Raw genomic sequence first — 23558 nt, 5'->3', positions numbered from 1 at the left:
AAGCGAGATGAAGGCTTATTCCATTCATCTGGAGTCGGCGCATCATGGTTTCCTCCAGACCTCTTTTGGGTTGGGGAGACAAGTAGACATCCAGAAAATTGCGGGTCAATTAATAGATAATGAGACTAGCTCAGGACCAGGACAAGTGGCGTACTGGAAGAGAAGCCTATAGTGTCTCAGCTGGACGATAAAGGGCTGATACGACGATGATAACTCCTCTAACAGAATTAATGAATAGGGTCCTAGGGTAGTATTTTCACTGGTTCATTTGAGTAATCGACTCGGTCAGCTGTGCGAGTGTCGTGGCATCTGCTCGCACCGGACGTCGAACCGGGCTCACATAGCGAACCTTTTCATATACAAATACGCTCTTTAGCGAAGGGTCCGCTAAAATAGCTCGACTTTCACGACTTTTTGACTTAATCGCGTAAGTATAGGTTTCTAAACTAACCTCCCAACGTTTCGTTGTCCCTTTGGTCTCGGAGAAGACGCTGGGTGCGCCATTAGTTTCAAAACTGAGTTTAAAAAGGCTCGTTCAAAGTGTGTTTCAATTTATAAATTTGCAACTTTTATCTATCGTAAATCAAATCGTAAATATGAACGTTTTTCCTTATTTGCAACCTTTGAAACAATTTCGTAGAAAATATTCTCTGAATGACAATAGAATTGGGCTTTGTATAAATAATTCAAAGGAAAACAATCATTCACCGTCAATATATCTCGATTGCAAAAATAATAGTAACTATTTTCCCTATAATGTTTTGCTTCACCGAAAACCTACTCGTACCTAAGTATCCAATGTTATATCGAACATATGTATGAGTAAGTTCACGGTTCTGAAGGTACCTACCACATTCGCTTGATAGTTCAGCTGGCACCTCTTTACATAATCAAGGATATTGGCTACACCGCTTGACGTGCACGACTTTTAAATGTCACTTGGAAACGAAACTAAATATTTTCATAATATAATAGTTAGGAAAATAAAATAACAAGTTTTTAAATATTTATTATTTTTTTGGGGCAACAACAACACATTTTTTGTTGACCAAACGTGTGTCAGAACGATTGAGCCATCTGTCTCAAATTCTGCATCTGTTGCTGGACTATGCTCTGGAGAGGTCACTTTTTCTGTCACTTATAACTACATATTTCAGTTTACCATGTAACTGATATGAGGTTAGTAGCATGGGGTCTAAAACGCAACTCGCCTAGGAAGCTGCTTTTAACCGAGAATTAAAGTTATTGTTATAAAACCGGCATGCCAACACACCGCATGCCTTACATAAGAACATAATCGCGCGCCTAGACAGAGACACCGCTAAACCAATTTAAATAAGTCTGTTAGCGGATCCGCCCGCTCGCGTAAAAGGGCTCAAATGAGGAAGGAATGTATTCACATACGTCCTTTAGTAGGAAAAGGTCATGTACATCACGTGCGAATCAGGTCAACGATTAGCTTGTTCGTAACCGATTTTGGCGATGTACAATCGCGAATCGGCTTAGGTACTCAGTAGTTGGCAACAGACTTTATAATATAGGTACGTATGAAAGTTGAAGGAAATGAAATACGAATGCATAGTTTTCTCACGTAAAAAAAATCTACCGTGCATTTAAAACTAATCAATGCAGATCGCTTTGATCGTTTTTGCGCGTTTGAAGAGACTGCCGGCCTAGCCGAAATGACAATCATTGACGCTAGACGCTGATCGAAACGCAGTCTTCTCTGTCGCGCCAATACGGAAGAGCAATAGACGGCAGACAACTACGGTAACTAAGTATATTATCGTAAGCGTTTGTGCATTTGGCAACGTACTCTGCATGGCGTCTTCTTACTGTCGGCATCTAGTCTCCGTTTTCTTTGCCGTTTGGCCGCCGACTCTGAAATAACGCTGGTGTGAGCTTTATCTGGACATCTTCCCGAGAGTTTCAAATACTTTGACTTCAGTGGCAACATTACTACTTGAACCCCGGAAGAATACCATGAGATTTCTTCGATCCTTGTAGAAATCCGCGACTTCAACTTAAACTGACAAAATTTCATGGGACTGCCAGCGAAGTCAAATGCAATAGAAAAGGTCGGAGATCTGGGATAGATCTTACCGTATTTTCTACAGCGGCTTTCTGCTAAAATGTCAGATTTAAAATCCGTTTTATCCGGAACCGTCTTCGTTAGCGTAATTATATCGTTAGTTCGCGACATGTGGCCCCCGCTAATGCGTGCGAACCGGGTCAGGCGGGTCTGACTCATTCGTTAAGGGCTCGAACGAGAGTAACGAGACTCCATGCTCGAAGTTCTGTTTAAAGAATTCAAGGATGTACTTGGTAGAGGCATACTTAATTAATACTTAGGTAGCATATTTGAAATGTAGCAGCAGCCCAGCATACTTAAAATGTAGGTTGGTCTTGTGTTGACATTTTCTATATTTATTCCTGGTGACTTGGTATGGAAACCTCAATGGAGGTTTTCTCTCGTCCGAATTTTAAACTTCACACATGATTTTTAAGACAGCACTTTGGAGTGGCTGTTTTACTACGTATTTTAGTTCTGCTACAAAAGAGTGAAATGCCCACGAATAAAAAAAAAATACATATTAAAAGTCAAGTTGAACATTTCTGTCGCGTAACCTTTTGCCAGGCATTTATATTGGAAAGGTGTGTCCTTAAATCAGTTGTAATGTAATTGTGCGTAGTAATTTGTGACAGTTATTAATGTTTTCGTTTAACAAATACCATGAAAACCTCAAGACCGTACAAATAAATTTTACAAATCCATTTGTAAAAATCTTGAAAATAATTACAGCATCGGTATTTGACACGTGTTTCTCACAATACATTACTGATGATCTTACAGATACCCTAATGCAGGGGCGGTGGCGATCTGTGTCACGTAATTACTACCTTTGTCCCCCAGCGTAATGCATCTGCCCATTGTAAACCAAACATTTTGCACAAAGTTTTTTCCAAACCGTCGTCAAACTTCAAAAGGTAATTTCGCGAAATTTACGTCATTCACCGCGAACAATGCGCCATTCCTCGCAGCCGTACCCGAGGTACGAAAACAAAATCTCTCGTCCTCACAGTCCAGCGAACGCATGTTGAAACTAGTTCGCCGCTTTGTGCACTTCTTTTGAGAATTCTCCTCGGTGCATCGCAAAATTTACATTTATAAATCATACCTTTGCATTCGCCGCAGGTGTTCGATGAGATGAGACGCTATTGTCGTGCGTCCGTTTGTTCGTCCCCATTCACCTGCGATTTCGTCCATCCCTTATTAGCCCGTAGATTCCTGCTCACCGAGGACGCGTCATACTATCTCAATCGGCCGCATCATGCCGCTCTTCTCAACTCTTGAACTCTAGCGCTTGAGATTAAGGTGTATAGCGGCATGGTGTGCGAGGTTCGTAGACCGGATGGGAAGCCGAGATGCTGTAATTTGGCCGTACAATACCGTGCAATAATAATCGCGCGGGTAATTGCGACGACATCCGTCGCTCGGTACATGTGCGCGTGTGAAAGTTGGAAAGGGCCTCGCCAGACAGTTGTTATCGGAACCAGTTTGGTGCATTTTAGATATGACCGCTTTCCGACGCCTCGGTACTTAGACAACAATTTGTATCGTTTTATTTGGACGGAAATTAATGCGTTTGTTTAAGGGGCGTTACAATATGTTATCTTCATCGAAGCTTCACCGCTGGGTAACTTAATAATATTTACATGTGGCTGACTTCAGCCACTTACCGACTGTACAAAAAACGTTGTTTATCTTCTACGTATTATAAACAAATGATAGCTTTAAATATATTTAATTATTTGCGCTTGTGCTATGCAATGTATTCGTTAATTGACTTATATGTTAATAACGTGAGGGTATCTTATTTGAGCGTCGATTATATATTATTTTATACCTGAATGGTTTGGTTAGTTTTTGTGAATTATTTATTATTTAGCTGTTATAGTAAGATATAATACCGATTAATTTTGAAAGCAACTAGTGAACTCAGTCATCCAATAACAACGCTCAATACTCATACATATTAATTAATATAGAACAATATATAAAGATACGATTAATCGTATCTTCTTGGGGAAAGTCAGACAATCGACAAAAACATGTGGTTGGTGTCATGTATAGTCTCACTTTGCCCGCGAAGACTTTTGTCATCAACAAATTACGACTCAACGTCGGGATGTATTTTAAATTCATTATACGCGATTTAATCCGTTTCCATAGTTTTATTTCATGAGTAACTATCGCGGTAACCGAAGACAATATTAAATTACGACTATTTAAAAGTGTGTAACATACTTTTTGCAAATGAAATCTGAAGGCAATGCACGTAGGTAACTGCACTAACTGCTCAACGACTTCCTAGCAACTTGTAACGCCTCGTACAACACATGACCTTACCCAATCCGTAGACTAAATACTTAAGGACATTGTGTACTTATATTCAAATCCGTTTCCGAACATAAGAATAAAGGCCCCTTGTTCCGATGTAAACACCGACCCGTTGACGGACGGCGACGGTCTTCACGCCTAATCCGACGACCTACCGCAACATGTGGTCACCCGCGATTATCCGCGTTTTGTCCCGCGGCGGAAGTCCTTTGTGGCCGCGTGGTCACCGAGTCTCATGTTTTGACAATCGGCGTTAGATAAACTGCCCACAATTGGTTTCCGGGTTTTTGGGGAAATTTCTAATCGTGAAAGGTTTGTGCAATCTCTTTGTCTGTACCAATGTGCTAAACCATACTCTATATGTTCACTTTAAAGTTTAGTTTGGGTCATGCTTTAGTGTAACAGGTAACGTCCCGTTTTCTGGAACTAATTGATATCTTGCATGGAACGATTGTGAATGGATGCTTGCTGGTGATATATGTTTTAGAATGCTTTTCAAGTAGTTCTTGGAAGGGATTCAAGGGATGCGTCAAACTATACACTTATTCATATTTTTATACTAAATCAAGTAACCAGACTGTAAAGAAAAGATACGGAAAATAGCGGTTCACAACAGGATGAGACTAGCTCAGGACCGGGAGAAGTGGCGTACTAGAAGAGAGGCCTATGCTCAGCAGTGGGCGATAAAGAGCTGATATGATGATGATGATGATGAAAAGAAAAGAAATATACATACCTATATCGACTCACTGCTAGGCGGAGTCGTTCTGAGCGAGAGAAGGTTTGAGATATTCCGATATTTGCTAAATTAGAAAAAGGGACTTCTTAAACACTTACAGGAAGTAAACAAAAAAGTAATCACATCAGTATAAAGTTCACAAATGTGTAAATTTATCTAATGACACCGCATTCATTAATTTCGGAAATTAAATCACCGATATGAAGGAAGTGGGTTGTGCCCAAGCAAAAAACGATTATTCCAAGGATACTGTTACGATTTGAATAGACGGGATTATGCTCAAGACAGGAAGCTACACGATTTGATCCATTTTTTACCGCCATTTTGATCAGTATAACCCGATAATATCTATTTCCGTTGATCCTTTAGCATTTTTTAAAGGTTTACAAGTGTCTTTTATTGTCGCAGTAGTTTTATAAGTAAAATGTGGGCGTGGGAACGACCTATCCGGATATCCTTTAGCGTTTTGTATCTTTTATTTGTGTTACAAATTTTTATTGGTATAAAAAAGGTTATGCGCGGGTTTAATATCATTATAGTTATCCCCTTCGATGATGGTAGTATGATGTTCGTTACAGCCACTTGAGAATGGTTAGTTGAGCGTGTAAAGATTTAAGTAGGTGCAATAGGTTAGGTACTTGTGCCAATCAACAAGCACATACCTAATCGGTTTAAATATCGCACCAAAATATTTCCTAGTGAAAAGTGGCTGACATTATAAAATTATAATAAGGCTCGCGCTGTCAAAAAGTTATACCCATTTATCCAACACTGAGCATTATTAAACAATCATACAGCCTTTTCACATTATCTGATCCGATATCGGATGTAGGAAGGATGTCAAAGGCACAAATGTATGGGTACCTACTGGGTACGATCGGTCCTACATCCGATATTGGATCGGATAATGTGAAAACGCACTTAAACGGCATATATTTGACAGTTCATAAACACCAACAAGAAGCATTTATTATATTAAATATGCATCGTATTACCTACTAACCATAATAAAACCTATTACGCGTTTTGAACCGCTATAGCATGAGTATGTTATAGCAAAAACTAAACTACATAATACATATCAGCAAAAATCGCCGTACGTCAAACAGTTTTTTATATCGCTTCGAGCAAATAAGCATGAGGTATCGTAACCACTCGTGCCATAGACAATGACTCGCAGATTTGTCAAATCTAACCTTTGCTAGCATTAAAATAAGAGTCGGATCACGCGTCTTCGCCAATGAAAGGGTCAACTAACAAATGGCTGTGCGTTAACGAGCTGGGAGAAGATAAAAATGTCATAAAATAGTTCCGACACCGTTTTGTTAGCGGCCGATAATTGGTACGTTAGCTTCGCCTGCCTTCAGCTTTGATAATGTACGATTTATAGAGATTTTAAGAATAGGAAATATACTGGGTTCTTTATACCATACCATGCAGATTACGTTGTACGCTGATTTATAGTGATTATTTACGTTTTTTATTAGGGTTCTATACCAAAAAGGTACAATGAACATGGTGCGACTCTGTCCGTCTGTATGTCTGTCTGTTTATTATTAATAAAAATCATGAACTATTAAGTGGTGACACGTAAAACTATGAGATACAGGTATGAACAGTAGGTACATCATTAAAATCCTAACCCTTAATTGCCAAGAGTGGCACTAAAAACTGAGTAGTTTCATGTGCTCTGCCTACCCTTTTATGGGATACAGGCGTGATTATAAATAATAATAATAAATTAGTGAATATTGGGGGACACCTTACTTACTGTCGTGGTTCAGGGATTTTATCAAATCCCTAAACAAATCTAGTGAAATGACAAAAGTGACGTGTCTCTTAGCCGATTTTGTGATTTCACTAAACAGAGTCAGGGATTTAGTCAAATGACTGAAATTTTCTAGAGAAATGATGAAATGGATTCGCCATTTTGACATCCTGCGTGATTTGATCATATCCCTAAGAGATTTGGTCAAATCTCTCTTTTGGCTATTTCCCTACGACATTTGCATAGAAAATATCCATGACAGGAACAAATATTTGTGCTCAGGATTGTATGTATTAACAGTTTTTCATAGATTTCCCATGAATAGCTTGTAAGCCTCACTAAAATCCACACTGCAAACAGCGTACCTTTAACCTAGTCCCTCATTCAAAAACCAAAACGAAACATTGTATTGCATTAAAAAAAAAAAAAGATTTAATCACGACCCGCGAGTTTCCAAGAACTTGCCGGTTTTTGCCAAACACCCACCAACCGTACAAAAGGACTTACCTTCATTAAAATACCTGACACTTAGACCCCTTTTCTATTTATAGCAGAATAGGGGCCCGCGGGACTGGGTCATTGACTAGCTATATAGCCCGACCAGAAATATATCACTACGCGCCATGGTCGCGTAATTTCATTAGAACTAAATAAAGCTTTTAAAATTAAAGGGCCTCAGTCCATTGGTGGGACTATTTTGCCAGTGTCAAGGTGATATAAGCTAATTGTTATCGATTTTGGTACGGTAAGTACTAGTTCTTCTTCCTCCTACCCTTATCCCACGTTATGTGGGGTCCATTCTCCCCTATCTCTCGTCATCTCAACACTCACATCTTTCTTTCTCATGTCCTCTTTCTAACAATCCATCCATCGTTGTTTGGGTTTACCCTTCCCTCTCCATCCATCAACATTCATCTCCAACATTCTTTTGCCTATATGACACTCATCCCTCCTCATTACATGACCGTACCACGCCAACCTGCCACTCCTCATCTTTTCCGTTATAGGCGCAACTTTCAAACTTCCCCTAATATACTCATTCCTGATCCGATCCATTCTGGTCACTCCACACATCCATCTCAACATTCTCATTTCCGCTACGTGCACTCTCCTTTCATCCTCCACCTTTGTCACCCAGCATTCAGATCCATACAATACAACGGTAAGTACTAGTTGGCACTTGTAAATTGATAGCTGGATTTTACAAGGGCACGTGGACTATCGGCCGTTGACGACAAAAAAGTGGCTAGACACGTTTCGAGATTAATTCTTCATCAGCTTCTCACTATAACATTAGTTTACTGCATATTAAGCTATCGATATTACACTTTAAACAACGAAGGAGAAACGAAAAAGAAGGGGAAATTATTTACGAGACGATACCGCTAAGATGGCGTTCGAACCGGAAGTCCCTTCATTCGAACTATTCTCTTCATACTATACTGAACTGTCATCGCATACATCAGAATACCAGCGCCCTCCTGACAAAGTCGTATCTTTATGGTCAGGCTTTAATTTAAACTGAATTGAATATGACACAGCTAAAAATGGGTGTATTAAAGTATCGTCAACACCTTTGAAATCCCTGTGGACAAGAGATAGTGTAAAATTGATTGTCATTTTATATTTAAGGGCGTTAATGGTAGTTTAAAAGGCATGGAAAAGCGTCACGCCTTTGCAGTTTTATCTGCAATCATTAATGCTTTGGAAACGCATGGAACTATTATGTTAAATTCTCCTTGTGAAGTGTTAAAAACAAAGCAGAACCGAATTGAACAGTCTTTTCATTTTTTTTTTGATACGGGAATTCACAGGAAAACCTCTATCCTAATATCCTCTATACGGACGTAACGCCGCGCGCATTCCGCTCCGCTAACGCTACGTAACGATGTGTGGCGGAGGCTTTGAGTAGATGTATCAATATATTTATGTATATGTATTATATTTTATATGTGTAGGGGACACCTTACACAAAAATATGAAATGTGAAAAGATAAGATAATTAGGATATGGAAAGAACTACACTAAGCGGGTTTTGTCTTCGACTGTCGAGGCTTGAATAGTTTATTTTTTTATTTAGTAGGAAATACTAAGAGTAGGATCATGTATGTAAATAATTATATAATTGAATATGTAATCTTTTGTTCAATATGAAGTTTATAATAAACATTTACGAGTATGTTTTCGTCATAGTGGCCCCTAAATCTTGATGATGGTGAGTTATTTTTATTATAAAAGCGTACAAAGCATTCTGACTTAATGCTATGAACTATGCTATGTCAGAGTCAGCAAATATTTCAACTAAACGTCTATAAAGCAATATTGTTAATTAATGTGCATTAAGACATTTTAGATTTATTATTGGTATTTTAATTAGCAATGTAGTAATATTTCAGTAGCTACTAAATTATGTAGCTAAGCGCCACTTAGGTATTTCGGCATGAGCTGACAATTAGGTAGGTACTCTCTGCTGCTGATAAAGCTGAAAATGTTTAATTTACTCCATTTCTTGAAATGTCTAAACTGGAGTATTTTTCTTTCTTGCAGAAACTACTTATTACAATAATTCTACGCGATTATCTCATACCTCCTTGTCATACCCCCTCTTATGATTTGGAGGTAAGCAATATGCCTCCATATCTCTATAGTAGTAGTGAGTGGGCCACTATAATTCATAATCTAGTATATAGCCAAGATTGTTCGAGAGCACTCTAGCTAGACACTGCTAATGGTTACAGAACTAGCGACCAGCCCCGGCTTTGCACGGGCAGTAAAATATAAACATGTGTAGGATGGATGACAAGGTCAAAATCATAAGTACCTATGTAAGTTTTACTTGATGACTCAGATTGCTTCTTAAAGAAATGGTCAGTCTACCCAGGCGGGCAAAGGCCCAGCAGTGGGACACAATAGACTCCCTAATAATATGATAACTTTTGATGAAGCGATTGCCATCTAAACTTTTACTGAACAGAACAGAACGCTTCACACCGGTCCCCGGAGCGCGCTTGGCATCCATTTTTTCCTCCCACCCAGGAGTCGTGACGGTTTTTCACCCAAAACCGTTATCGGCCCCGCACCTTACACATTCTCGAGGCCGAACCTAATGCTCCAACACCATTGATGCTCCGACTTGGATCAGTTTTCCATTCTTCTTCCTGACGAGCCATGTATCTCATGTGCCCTGTTTCAGACTTTTGCGGATAGCAACAGTTGTTTCTTGCTGTCATGCTAGGTTTACATAAACATTGGGCGTTAGGAATATTCGTGGGCAAGTGACGAACAGCGTACCTTTTTCTTGACACCTAAAGTTCAGAATTGAGCTTAAAAGGTATCGCCGAAATTTTAGTTTCTTATTACGTACTTCGATTAGGATCTTGAATCAATAAAACGCATTATTGCTTACAAATAAAGAATTAGGTCCAAGTCATGTTCGTTAGGTAAGGTGCCCAGAAGGCTAAATATTTTAGTGAAACGAAGTTTTTGCATTTGTCTGTACTCTATAATTGGTTCTGTGTTACTATTTTGGTACTATTATAATAGTTAAAGCTGGTCCTCCATGAAAAAAAAAATATGTTAGATGGAATGTACAAAACAAATTAATAAATCGACATTCGATTTTTCGAGGTGGGCCTTTAGATCCTCTTGCGTTCACTAACTCATATCACAAATATCTGTCTCTATACATATTGCTGGTTTACATATTTACGAAGCACGTGTAATATATAATATGCACGGTCAAAAAGAGATAGATAGTGACAAGTACTAAACTCACGTAAAGGCAGCACTAGGGTGTAGGATTACTAGCAAACCGACAAGTAACAATGCACTTTTGCAAAAGCGCTGATGGCGTGAATGCAAGCGCGTTTGATATCGGACTCCGCCGCCTGCATCTATGGCAATACTTCCTTTATGTCGATTTCTTGGAAAGCAAATATAAAGTGAAAAAGCATGTATTATCTACCAACAATTCATGCACCTGACTAGACAATAAACTTTTTATCGTAAAAAAGAATTTTGATCGTTACATGTTTTTGCTATGTCACCTGACCTGGTATAAAAAAGGGCGCTAAGTTTATTTGTGCCAATATTTTAAAAAGTATGGAGATTTCAGTAGGTATGAGACGGAATCTGTTAAAAGGTATGACTGTTTTGTTAGAAGAGTGAGCTGTTGTTATGTTCAGTTGGACACAGGACGACGTAGCATAACGTAGGGTAGGTACTCTCGTAATTAGGTAGTTAAGTTATACATACATACAATCACGCCTGTACCCCATGAAGGGGTAGGCAGAGCACATGAACTAGGTACTCAAGTTTCAGTGCCACTCTTGGCAAAAAGGGGTTGAGAGAAAACGAAATTGTGACATTGCAGTGAAAGGTTGCCAGTCTCCCGCCTACGCCACAATTTAACCCATACCCCGCAGTCGACTTCTACGACACCTACGGGAATAAAGGGGGTGGTGAAATTCTTAATCCGTCACCACACGGGCTAGTTAAGTTATGTATTACAAAAAAAACGTAATCTAAGTATATACTAACATACAACCACGCCTGTATAGAGGCAATAAAGGAGTAGGCAGAGCACATAAAACTTAAAAAGTTTGAATGCCACTGCCACTTTTGGCAATTAAGGGGTTGAAACTGAAAGAAAACGAAAACATTTAATTTTATAATAATGTAAATATGTAGGTACATTAGTATAAAATTCAATGTTAGTAAGTTTAAATACTAGAAAATCCATTACAATATAAGTATGGCTCGGACGACCGTAACCATGGCACCGAAATAAGTGGCAAAAAGTTGATTCACCTCACATCTAAAATCGGAAATTATAACATAGCCACACATGAAACACAAACAATTAATACTACTTAATACTTTGTTATTATACGTGCATCGTAAACTAAATATTAAGCATGCATTTAATTAATAACAGGCCTCATTTGGAATGTAAACACATAAATAACCTTAAAAAAGTGTCTCGAGTCGGCAAATCGTCTCGCGTTGTCGAAAAAACATCATAAGCGCCAAAAAAAAATGCATTCCAAATTCGATGCTTTTCTTTACAATTTAGTTCAAATAAGGTGAGTTATTATATTCGACTTGGTCCGTCTTTGAGTGGGATGAATTATTGATATTTTTTAACAGCCGCCGGTTGACAGTTAAATGATGAAGGGCGCTGCGCGCGCGCATATGTTGAATGAAAAGATTGAAAAGGTTTTTTATCGCTGGATGATGTTTTATTAGTATCTTGTTTTAATGCAGTTTACTTTAAGACAGTTATATTTACACTTGTTTGTTATATGTTTAACAGGCATCTGGTTGGAACCACACTAGGCGACGAAATGTCCACTGTGTCATGTCATGTCATAAGTTTAGAAGGCGCGCGATGGTGCACCATTTCCCCTCAAGTCGCTGGTGAAGTTTATTTTGACGTTGTATTAAAATAAGTCATTCGTTTAAACAGTTTTCTAATGTTGATGATGATGATGATGATTCTAGTAAGATCACGCAAGAAATGATGTCCAAATCTTATCCAAGACATAAGATACATACCTACTTACATAAAACCACTAAGTATGCCAACAACATTATGATTTTATAAGATTCTACCCGTCTGTCCGGGGAAACCAATCTCTGACTAATATTATTTACCTAGTGTTTGCCTGTGTGGTGACGGGTTAAGAATTTCACCACCCCCTTTCTTCCCGTGGGTGTCGTAGAAGGCGACTATGGGATATGGGTTAAATTGTGGTGTAGGCGAGAGGCTGGCAACCTGTCACTGCAATGCCACAGTTTCGTTTTCTTTTAACCCCTTATTTGCCAAATGGCCCTGAAGCTTTAGTAGTTTCAATTGCTCTGCCTACCCCTTTATGGGATACAGGCGTGATTGTATGTTGTATGTTGTTGTTGTAGTGTTAGTTAAGACTATTTTATCGGGAAGTTAACAATGTTTAAATTACAGAACTGTTTTACCGTATAAATCCGCGCTATGGTTATGTTAGTATGATCTTATATTTAAAAACAAATTATTAAGTCATCCTTTTTATTACTCAACCCTATATGTATTTTGTGCGTAAGTTAAATAGGCAGATCGTCGTATAGTTTCATCATAGACAGCCTTGCGTATTGCGTAGTGTACCGTTACAGGCCTGAAACGTCTCGGTGGTAATGAGCTCAACACGACTGATAAAACAAGGTCTTACGGTTTCACCATTATTAGGCTGCCTGTCTACAGGAGCGGTGAGCGAGGTAAAGATCCACCAATACAATATCAGGAGCGGAGATTTTATGATATTCTATTGGTGATTTTTTACCTCGCTCCGCTCTTGTGGACAGGCAGCCTTTAGGGTCTCATGTGACGTAATCAGACGGTTTGCCCAACCGTACTTCTTCTCAGCTCAGCATATTCGCGTCCACTGTTGAACATATTAAATGCCTTTTTCATGGTTTTTGATTCTATTCTATATGCGGCGGTCTGGTCCAGGTTGGCCCTGATTCTTTTTTGCTTTCGTGCGACCATCTGGCTCGTGGGTTTCTCCAAATCCAGGTCTCCAAACATTATAGTAGCCCCATCGATCGCCATTTCCACCTATGCCTACAAATAGTAGCATAAGTAATTAGAGTGACATCAGACATTTGGCTAACTTCGATTTTCGCTCAATTTGCGATACTTATGTTTGCTTTGAAAATTGAGTGACGTTCGTCGCGCGTCGTAGCTAATAAATAAGTTAAGCTATGCTTTGTCGGAAGAACCTTTCTTCTAACATACCTATTACTTGACAAATAAAAAGGGTAAGACAACTTTAACCTCTATCAATGGTCATGTAAATAAACGTGTAGCAGTAATAGTAGCGCCACTGACTCATTGATGAAAAGCAAGGGTCCGCCCACGCTAAACAATCCATGGGATTCTACTGTTCCATTCATGCCAACGCTTAATAGGCTGTGATTACGCGCGCGCGCCGTGAGACGAGTATATTATATTAGGTTAGCTACAGGCGGGCGACTTGATGTTTGTTTATACAGAACTTTGTAAACTTGACCTGTATAAACATAGGCATCCCATGGTATAAGAGTCCTATACCATGGGATTGTGGTCATTCCATTGATGTAGCGTAATAGGTGGTGATTACGAGGCGCGCGCCGTGTGACGGCAGTAGGTATTTAGGGTAACAAAACTCGAGCTATTTGATATCGAGATCCGACAGATCGATCAAACGATTAAGGCTCCGTTCGGCTCGCATTGCTACGCAGCAATTATTAATTTAGATTAGTTACAACTTGATATCCCTTGGCCTGCGCTAACACAGATAAGGTTTGATTACTTGATTTTTTAGCAACCTTAAACCGTCTAAAGGGAAGGCATGCATTAGTAAGGGCCAACACGATTTAAATTTTGTAGTAAGTGTCCTTTCTATACGTTAGTACTATTATCTATTCTGTAACGCTCGTGAGGAGATTACTGGAGGTTTTTTCATTTACCTATGACTCTGAAACTCATTTCAGGCTTTTGTCCAACGCATCATAACTCCATTCATAAGCCGGCCGTGTGTGAACGCCTAAATGCGTAAGGGCATGCGCACGCGCAGGCGCCAGCGCCGTGGAAAACAAAACAATGAACAAACATTTTACTCGCTCGGTTGCACCTGCAGCTATCTATTATCGTGTTCACTGCGTCCGTACTATGTACCTACAATAGCCGATGCCAGCGTTTTCCCGATCTGTAGAGGCAAGCGGCGAACGACTGCTCGACACTTATTGTCACACGTGGCAAAAAGAGTAGAAATAAAAAAATTACAATCACAAACATTTTAATATTGTCTTCGGTTACCGCGATAGTTACTCAAGAAATAAAACTAGATATGGAAACGGATTATATTGCGTATAATGAATTTACAATTCATCCCGACGTTTCGAACACTTTCCAGCATTCGTGGTCAATGGGTGACTGAGGAAAAATGACATTGTGCAAAAGCTACCCACATAAAATGAAAAATGAAAATGTAAATGAAAAATTTATTGATAACAATAGTTGTCTTATTTAATTTTAATCAGTTTAGTCGAACTAAACTTTTACATAATATTGCATTTGAATAAACAATCGATATCATACAAGAAATATTAATGAACCATGACCACAAATAACATAGATTTTTTTAACATAGTAATTTTTTTTTCTATTTTTGTATAATTAGCTTTATTAACAGTGTGGTCATATGGAATTATTTGTGGTCATGGTTCATTAATATTTCTTGTATGTGGGTAGCTTTTGCACATTGTAATTTTTCCTCAGTCACCCGTTGACCACGAATGCTGTAAAGTGTTCGAAACGTTGGGATGAATTATAATTTCACTATACGCGATATAATCCGTTTTCATAGTTTTATTTCACAAACATTTTGTTTCCATTTGCACTAACACTAATGCGTCATTCCGTACGAGATGCGTAGAAAATACGAGTAAGTTGCACTAGGTAAGTAACGAAAACGAATATGCTTCTGTCAATTTGTAAAATTGGTAACTAGTAAGGTAACATGTGCCTCAAAGTAAGTTGTAAGGTTGTAACTGGCAAAATCGGCATCATTATTTATAGTTGCCCCTGCGATCATAATTATATATTAACCTCCTATTATCTTTACATCCTGCGCCTTGTAATTTGCAACATTGTAACACAACACCGGACATAGCACTTATGTTACTGCAACCTCACAAACATTAAAACAACACATGCCCTGTAATTTCCACTGTATAACACTTTTAATTGGCATGTACAGTTTTGCTATTTTATGTTTGATTAATGATAAGAGTAAGCGTTATTTGATTTGTAATATGACTTCATCGACGCTTTTGTTGAGCGTTTGTTGCCTGTCACTTACATATACAGGTTCAGGATTGCGACATTCGTGTTTACTAGATATTATAATAAATACATAACTTTATCTTTCCATTGAAACTTAATAGTACGATACTTTCTCGATGAGTATGCAAAAATTGATGACGTAAGATTTATTCGTCGCATTCGCAGAACAATTTTTCAGGCTCCATCTTCACTTTTTAGAACAGGGACCATCGAATCTGACCGACCAGATTGCTATGCAGACTGAGTTTTGTTGTACATGCATCCGGATCGCAATGATCTTCTTTACAATCCGGAACTCTGGAAAAACTATTTGGGTGACCAGTGCTCCTAAATTGTCGCGCGATTTGCAATTGTATATTGCTTTCGCATACGTCGCGGTATAAAAAAGAATACCAACTAGTCGGTGGTTCCCCTTTATCTGCTATCTCCGTGTCAATCATAATGACACACGCCGTAATTGCAGTGTGATAACGCCATAATAACGCGAGGCTGGCATTACGCGACGCGATTCGCCATCGGGAATTAAAGTATAGAACGGTTTCGAAGGTGTAGTCAGCACCGTCAAGTCAGTCAGTGGTTGGAAAAAACCAGTAGATGCAAGTCAGTTTATAGACTAACTGATTTTTCATTACTTTTCGTACTACCGATACTTGCCACTAAGTTAAAGTCTGCAATTCAGGGTACAAATTAGATTGCACTTTTCCAAAAAGTAACTCACCCTAAAATCTATCGCTAAAACATCACTATTTAGGATAAGTATACGTTGGACTTTGTATAAAACTTTCTAGATTGGCGGGGCCTGGAAAAGAGTAAAACGAGTAAGCTCATTTGACGTCCGTAGACCATGCACGAATATTTTCGATTTAATGAAAGGCCAAAATCATGGTTATGTTTTCATATCAATAGTAGCAACGCGCCAAAACTTGAAGCTACGCTACGCTTGAAGCTTCGAGCTAATTATTAGAAAATTTAGATACTAGTAGAGCACAGAGCGCAGAGCCACTTTTGATGCCAACAGTACTCTAACCGTATACACTCTAATCAATGTCTAATACACAGTGTAAATACCATATTGATTACGATCCCTTTGTAGTGTTTTTTTTTAATCGTTATTGTTTCATTTTTGAATGAATGAATATTTTATTTTTATTTCTTGTGTAAAATCAGCTATTCGTGTGATCTATTATTCTTTTAACTAATCATTCGTGAACATAACTACCTATCACACGAACGAAAACTTTCAAAGAAATAAGAATCACAATTGATACCAAAAAAATGTATTATGTATTGCCTGTCTCATGTCAAACAGACAAAGCGAACTTTGCGAAGAGTGAGCACCTATGTAGATATTCCTTATTGTTCAGTATAGGGCAAAAATACTGTAAATATATGGAAAATATTTTTCCCCTCACTAGCTCGGAAACACGTGTTTTGTCCTTTAATACCAGCGGGTAAAAACGCATTTTATCCACTAGTGGGTAAAGAAATTTGACCTTGAATAAAGTCAAATTAACTGCTTTAAAATTGATAAAAGTAAGTGAATCTAGTAATAAAGATCATTTGCCACCTGTGGATTTACTGGAAGCAGTGATAAATGCATTTGCGTTGTAGTTTCCTCGCTATAGTGACTATAGTGAGGGGAAAAGTTTTGTGTTACACTCGGGTGCAAATGTATTTTACTTCTCGTGTGTTAAAAAGCTCGCAAGTTCAGGATTATATTGTCGAACCACTCGCTTCGCTCGTGGTTCAACTATAGTCCTTTCACTTGCTCGTGTTTCAATTCCACAATCAGCTTTAAAATACAACTTTGCCCCCTTGTATAACAAATAACTATTCTCGTTCTTCTATATTATATTTTCTTGCGCAGTCTATTGTTGAAGGCAAATAACCCATTTCCAGAGATATATTACCCATATTACCATAAATATATGTTGAGTGAGACCTGTCTGTCATTCGATGGCTCATTCTCTGTCACTCTAGGTATAGTATGAATTTTCTGAGATGCACTTTTCGCTTTTGCCCTAATCTGTTAAACAAAGGCCTTTGTTTCTATTATTCGCTGCGGTTAGCTCCCGTTTAAACGGCACGTGCTATAGTCTCAGTGTAGTTAAAAAGCAACTATCATGATAGCAATAAGGTTCAAATCCATAACAAGCCCTTTCGGAGATAACACGTTTTGTCATCTTCAAAAAAGTTACCTGCACACTGCAAACTGTTTAATAAATTAGAACCTTATTGCTATCGTGATAGTTGCTTTTTAACTACATTGAGACTTTAGCACGTGCTGTGGAAACGGGAGCTAACCACCGCGAATAATAGAAACAAAGGCCTTTGTTTAACAGATTAGGGCAAAACCGAAAAGTTCATCTCAGAAAATTCATACTATACCCGTAGCCGTCACAGTCGCTTAAGCCCATTCACGGTACGATATATCTGTACGATCCGTCGCAACAGATTAATCGAAACGACCGGTCGACAGTGTCTTTCAATATCGTTGACGATTTACTTGATCGCATACGATATCGCAAATCGCAAGAAAATCCCATGTGATCGAGTGTGTGTCGCTCCTTTGCGACCAGCGATTCTGTTTTTGTCTCATACTTACCTACTGATTTTATTATTCCGTCTCGTGCACCCCCCTGGCGGGGGCGGGGCATGGAGATCGTTTACGATATCGTAATACAATAAACGTTTGCGCATTTGGCTGAACTAGAAGCGAAACGTTTTCTCCGTGTCAACCCGCGCGTTGGTATGTGAAATGGTCGAAATTTTGAGAAAACTTTTAGATCATGCTAGACCTCTTAGGTATATTGGTCATAGTTTATCAGAATCTGTTTTAAGGTAACGTTTTAACACGAAAAACGGATGAATCTATCTAAGTTATACACAAGATTGCCAAGAATTTTCTTCTGGATCTTAAGACGTTAGAAATTAATAATTCATAAAAATAACATTTCGATAAGTAACCTACGCATCATGGGAAGTAATGTCAGGCCTACGAAGGTCTCACGATACCTACTTGCCTAGTAGAACTGCTGACGGACAAGCTTGACAACCCAATCTGCCCTACATACTTGGCGACACATGTTGCTAGGCAGAGTGATGGCAGATGGACTAAAATGTTAACAGAATGGTGGCCGCTCACAGATGTAAGAAGCGCTTGGCATCCGTTAGCTCGTTGGGTGGACGACATCCGTAAAACTGCGGGTCACAACTGGATGAGACTAGCTCAGGACCGGGACAAGTGGCGTACTAGAAGAGAGGCCTATGCTCAGCAGTGGGCGATAAAAGGCTGATATGATGATGATGATGATGTTATTAAAAAAATGGATTATGAGGCAATGACACTTGGCAAGTGAGAAATATGTCGACTAAACTATGTCGACTAACGACAACGCAAATAGGCTAAATCATTTTTTTTATATATTATAAATGGGCTTACTCTTCGCCACATACTAGCCAAAAGCAAAGACGTTTCTTACGATGAAGTGAGCTCGCCCAGAAGATGCCTGTTCACCATTGATTTGTACTATTTGAAGGTTGCCGGGTTATATGAGCTCGGAAATATAGCCGCCTGTAAGAAATTTTGAGCCCTTGATAACAATATGTATTTACAGTAGGTACAAGTCTGACTAACTTTGCTTGCCTAAAGCCTATGTTATCGTTTTCGAAATTTTAAAGAGCCATATGTACTGCATAACGTCGTACGATACGCTTGCGAGGAGGCAATTCGCTATTCGTGCTGATTTCCTTTGGTCGTGTAGTTTACACCCATGTTTCCGAATTTCCAGTTGGACATATTAAACAATACATGTAAAATCGGGTAGCGTAAAGTAGCAAACACGTAAAGGGAGCATTTTCATCGAGCACGCGCGATACCGATGGTATCCTCAATGCTCAATGAAAATGCTCCTCGTCGGAGCGAAACATGTAGAGCGATCTTCGACAATTGTACGTGAGTTACCCGATTTTACATGTTTAATATGCCAGTGTCTCATGGTAGTTTTATTATTAAAATTGCTAGTTTCCACGTTTGTATCGTACAACATTGTTATTAACCCATTGTGCTAATACGAATACCAAACCAAATAGTTGACCAATGGTATCTCTAGTCTGAGTCCTTCAAACCTTCAACAATTCTATTCAGTAAAGCGGGCGTACTGCGTATTTATAGCGAGTCCTCAGCGTATGCCGGGCGGGCGTCGCTCTCGCGGTGCTTATCGCTGCGTTTCCGGCCTCCCAGCGGGAAACGCACTTCAATACTCGCAGGTGGCTTTATTTTCCTGTAGCGCTACCACGGGTTTAACATTCACATAATTATTTGGTTACGTGAGTTACTTTTTATATCATCTCGCTCGCATATGCCATGATGCCAACACGAGAGACGCGCATGGAAAGTAGCTTAGCACATAGAATTCGATAGTGTCTACTGGTAAGGTCACCACCAGTTTGATTGTATAGGTATACAAAAAATTATTTTGGCCATGTTTGCTTGTAGAGCAATTCTGTGCAGCATGTTGCATAGGTTCTATCATAGTACCTAGTATTCATATTATCAGCTGCAAAAGTGCATGGCGAATTTATCAATGAATTTATTCATAATTTTGCAGCTCACTGTACTTAGTGTTGCTTCCAAATATTACTGTAGCATACATAAATAAATTGAGCCTAATACACGTCCCACTGCTGGCCACAGGGCTCCTGTCACGCATACGAGGGCACGGGCGCAATGTGGATTAGGGTAGCATAAAATTAAAATAAAACCTCCAAACTCCATATTGTAATGTTTCCATCTCACAACATCCAATCCTCTCAAAACAGCTGCAATCTAAACCCGGCAAAGTTACAATTACAATCTCCAACAATTCAAACAAACAATCTAACTCAGTAAATCGATAGGGATGTCGCGTCTGCATTAACTGCAGAGTTAATCGCACCTATCTATAAATAGACCGGCGCTCCGCCGCAGACGTCTCGGCAACCCTGCCGCGAACCAAACGTCATATAGCCGACTCCTACCAAGCGATAGACAAGCTAAACTACTAAGCGCAGAGACCCATTTTCATTGAAAATTTAAAGAAAAGTCAGTTTGGACGCTATTAGCACAACATTAAAGTCCATAATCGAAAAGCAGCGTTAAATACATTTCCAATGTAGGCTGCAAACTAGCGCTCGGAAAATGTAGCTCCGTTTATAGTACTCGTATCGTACTATCGTAGTATATCGCCTGTGTGCGCACTGTATGAATGGCCGTGTTGCACCGCGCCCCGCCCATGTGTGCGTGCGCTGTACTTTTATATTTTATGAATGAGCTCCCGAGCCGCAGTGCAGTTTTTTTTTGTTTTTTTTTTATCGGAGCGGTGATTATTAAACTGGGATTTTTAGATCTTTTATCTGTGGAATTGATTTCTCAAGCGGTTTCGATTTGTACGCGCTGCTTGAAATCTTTGCTTTGGAATGGTTTCAAAGATATTTTTTTTAATGACTGCGATCTGCGATTGAGCTCAGATATTGCAGTTTGCGGGGGCATGAGTTTAGGAATCGGTTTTAGTATTTCATTTAACTTATATAAGTTTTTTATAGAACTTATATCCTAAATATAAAAATATTTCTGAATGGTTTCGATTTCTATGAGAAACCTTATAACTTTGATCTACTCGTTGTTTTTAAGAATGTTTAACTTTGTGAGAACTTGGTCATCTGTGTATAAGTTTAATATTTTTATTTAATTTTATTTTCAGGTACAAAATATCAGCGTCGCTGTTCCTAACACTTGCAGCAATGGTAAATATTAGTTCACTTATTGTTTGTACGTATAACTTTAAAAAAATGTTCAAAATTTTATATATGTACATTTTCTTAAATTGCCATTTCAAATCTGCCGTGCCAGAGTCGGAAAATGTCTCACAGATCATAGATATAGATTTTTTTTTTAAAGATAAAAAAATGTTTATTGCACAAAAAGACACAAATGAGATGCATTCTTACATAGCTTACAATTACTTAATTAGTTGGTTTACCGATACCTCAGGAGTCCCCGCACTAGGCTAGGCCTGTATCGCGGGAGACCAGATATAGAAAAGGTCTCATCTCATTGATACAGATAGTACAATATCTACACTATCATAGATTTAAATTATGAAAAGCGTTGTTCTAGATCTTCCGATCGTAACACGTGAAACCTGACTGATAACAAGTTATCAAAGTCTTATCGCCTCCTTCCTAATAATGGGAGCCCAACAGTAGCAGATAAAAGACTAGTCATATATGCCGGCGATTAGTATAGATTATTTATTCGGCTAATCTTAGGACAAAGGAGTAGGTATAACAGTTTTACTTCGTCGCCTTGGTTGAATTTTAATTTTTTATTTTATCCTTGTTAGGGTTGTAAATAGAAAAAAAACCAAATGTTTTTTTTTCAGAATTATGAAAAAATACATGAAAAAAAACCGAGCACCTTGGTTTTTTTTTCTAAATATAGTTTTTTTTCAGATGAACAAATAATACGACAATAACGGTTTTTCGTGAGTTGTAACGTGTTTCAATAACAATAACGTACATTTTAATTCAGTATACAAACGTTTATTGGGGAATCCCCGATGCGGTGTGTAGCGTGGAGAGGCGGTGGTGTTGCCAACAGTAAATAGTGATAACTACAAACTACAGATTTCGTAAATGTTACTTTTATAAGATCAGAAATTAAAGTTATTTGATTAAATTCGTTTAATAGTTAACATTAAGTCTAAAAAACCGTATAAAAGTATTAACTACTTTGCAAATTTTGAGATTTCGTACTTTAGAAAAAAAACATACTCCAGAAAAAAAACTGTTTTTTTCACGGTTTTTTTTCAAGCCAGAAAAAAACCGTTTTTTTACAACCCTAATCCTTGTCCTGCCCAATTTGATTTATAAAGGACAGGTACAGCGGGGCAAATCTCGACTGGGGGCAATTGAAACTGATTCATTTTTTCCATTATACACTATGATATTGAGTTCTACATGTATGTACCACTGAACACGCCTACCACATATTACCGGTGGACGCTCTATTTAATAATGCAAACATTGTGAAATATGGAAAAAATGGACCAGTTACATTTGTCACTCAGTCGAGATTTGCCTCGCTGTACCTTATTCCGTTGTTTAGAAATTTTGAATGAAAAGTCTGGATAGGCAAAACAATACCTATTTTTTATGGTTTTTTTTTTACCTAAATCGTAATACAAAGGAAAATCTACCATATTTCTTCAAACATTTGGTTAAAATTTCAATGGCTTAAACTGTACATGGTGGGCAGAACGAGGCTATAGGAAATAGGTAAATCATTAAACCATAATCTCACCTGATGGAAAGTGTCAATGCAGTTTAGGATGAAGCATGTTTACCCAAAAAATGTTTATTCTATTTGAGAAATGTATGTAGTTACATTGTTACGAACGGAATGTATGTAAAATATATATGCTGGTATTCTTATATAACAATAATTGTCCTCTTTTTAAATTACTTAGGGACCGGCCACATCTAAGAGACGCATGTCCTGAGGTGCGGAACGGACGTCCGCGCCTGGGGCGCGTCTTACGTCCTTCCTATACAAAATGTACTGAGGAGACGTTTTTTGAATTACATTTAGGCGGCGTGGCGGAAACGTCCGTTGCGCGCCCCGAGACACGCGACGCTTAAGTGGGAACGCTGCCTTAGGTTCGTTAGATATTACGTAACCCAGTCATTATGTCAGCGTATTTCTGATATATAAAAAACCGGCCAAGAGCGTGTCGGGCCACGCTCA

The 23558-nt window shown here is 38.6% G+C and overlaps 1 protein-coding gene across 3 annotated transcripts in view; it reads left to right on the top strand.

Moving 5' to 3' along the window:
- The window catches only part of LOC125231666, a 241101-nt gene that overhangs the window by 203805 nt on the left and 13738 nt on the right, over positions 1 to 23558 (top strand). For all 3 annotated transcript variants that reach the window (XR_007177654.1, XM_048137170.1, XM_048137171.1), the window contains one exon: positions 21514 to 21556. Coding sequence is in view for 2 of the 3 variants with exons in the window: in XM_048137170.1 (XP_047993127.1) it covers positions 21514 to 21556 (43 nt within the window). In the remaining variant the exon portion in view is untranslated. The remainder of the gene's footprint in view (positions 1 to 21513; positions 21557 to 23558) is intronic.

Source organism: Leguminivora glycinivorella, chromosome 12, assembly GCF_023078275.1.
Source record: "Leguminivora glycinivorella isolate SPB_JAAS2020 chromosome 12, LegGlyc_1.1, whole genome shotgun sequence".
Classification (NCBI taxonomy): Eukaryota; Metazoa; Arthropoda; class Insecta; order Lepidoptera; family Tortricidae; genus Leguminivora; species Leguminivora glycinivorella.
The sequence above is the reverse complement of the archived record's forward strand: the minus strand, read 5'-3'. Positions and strand labels throughout refer to the sequence as shown.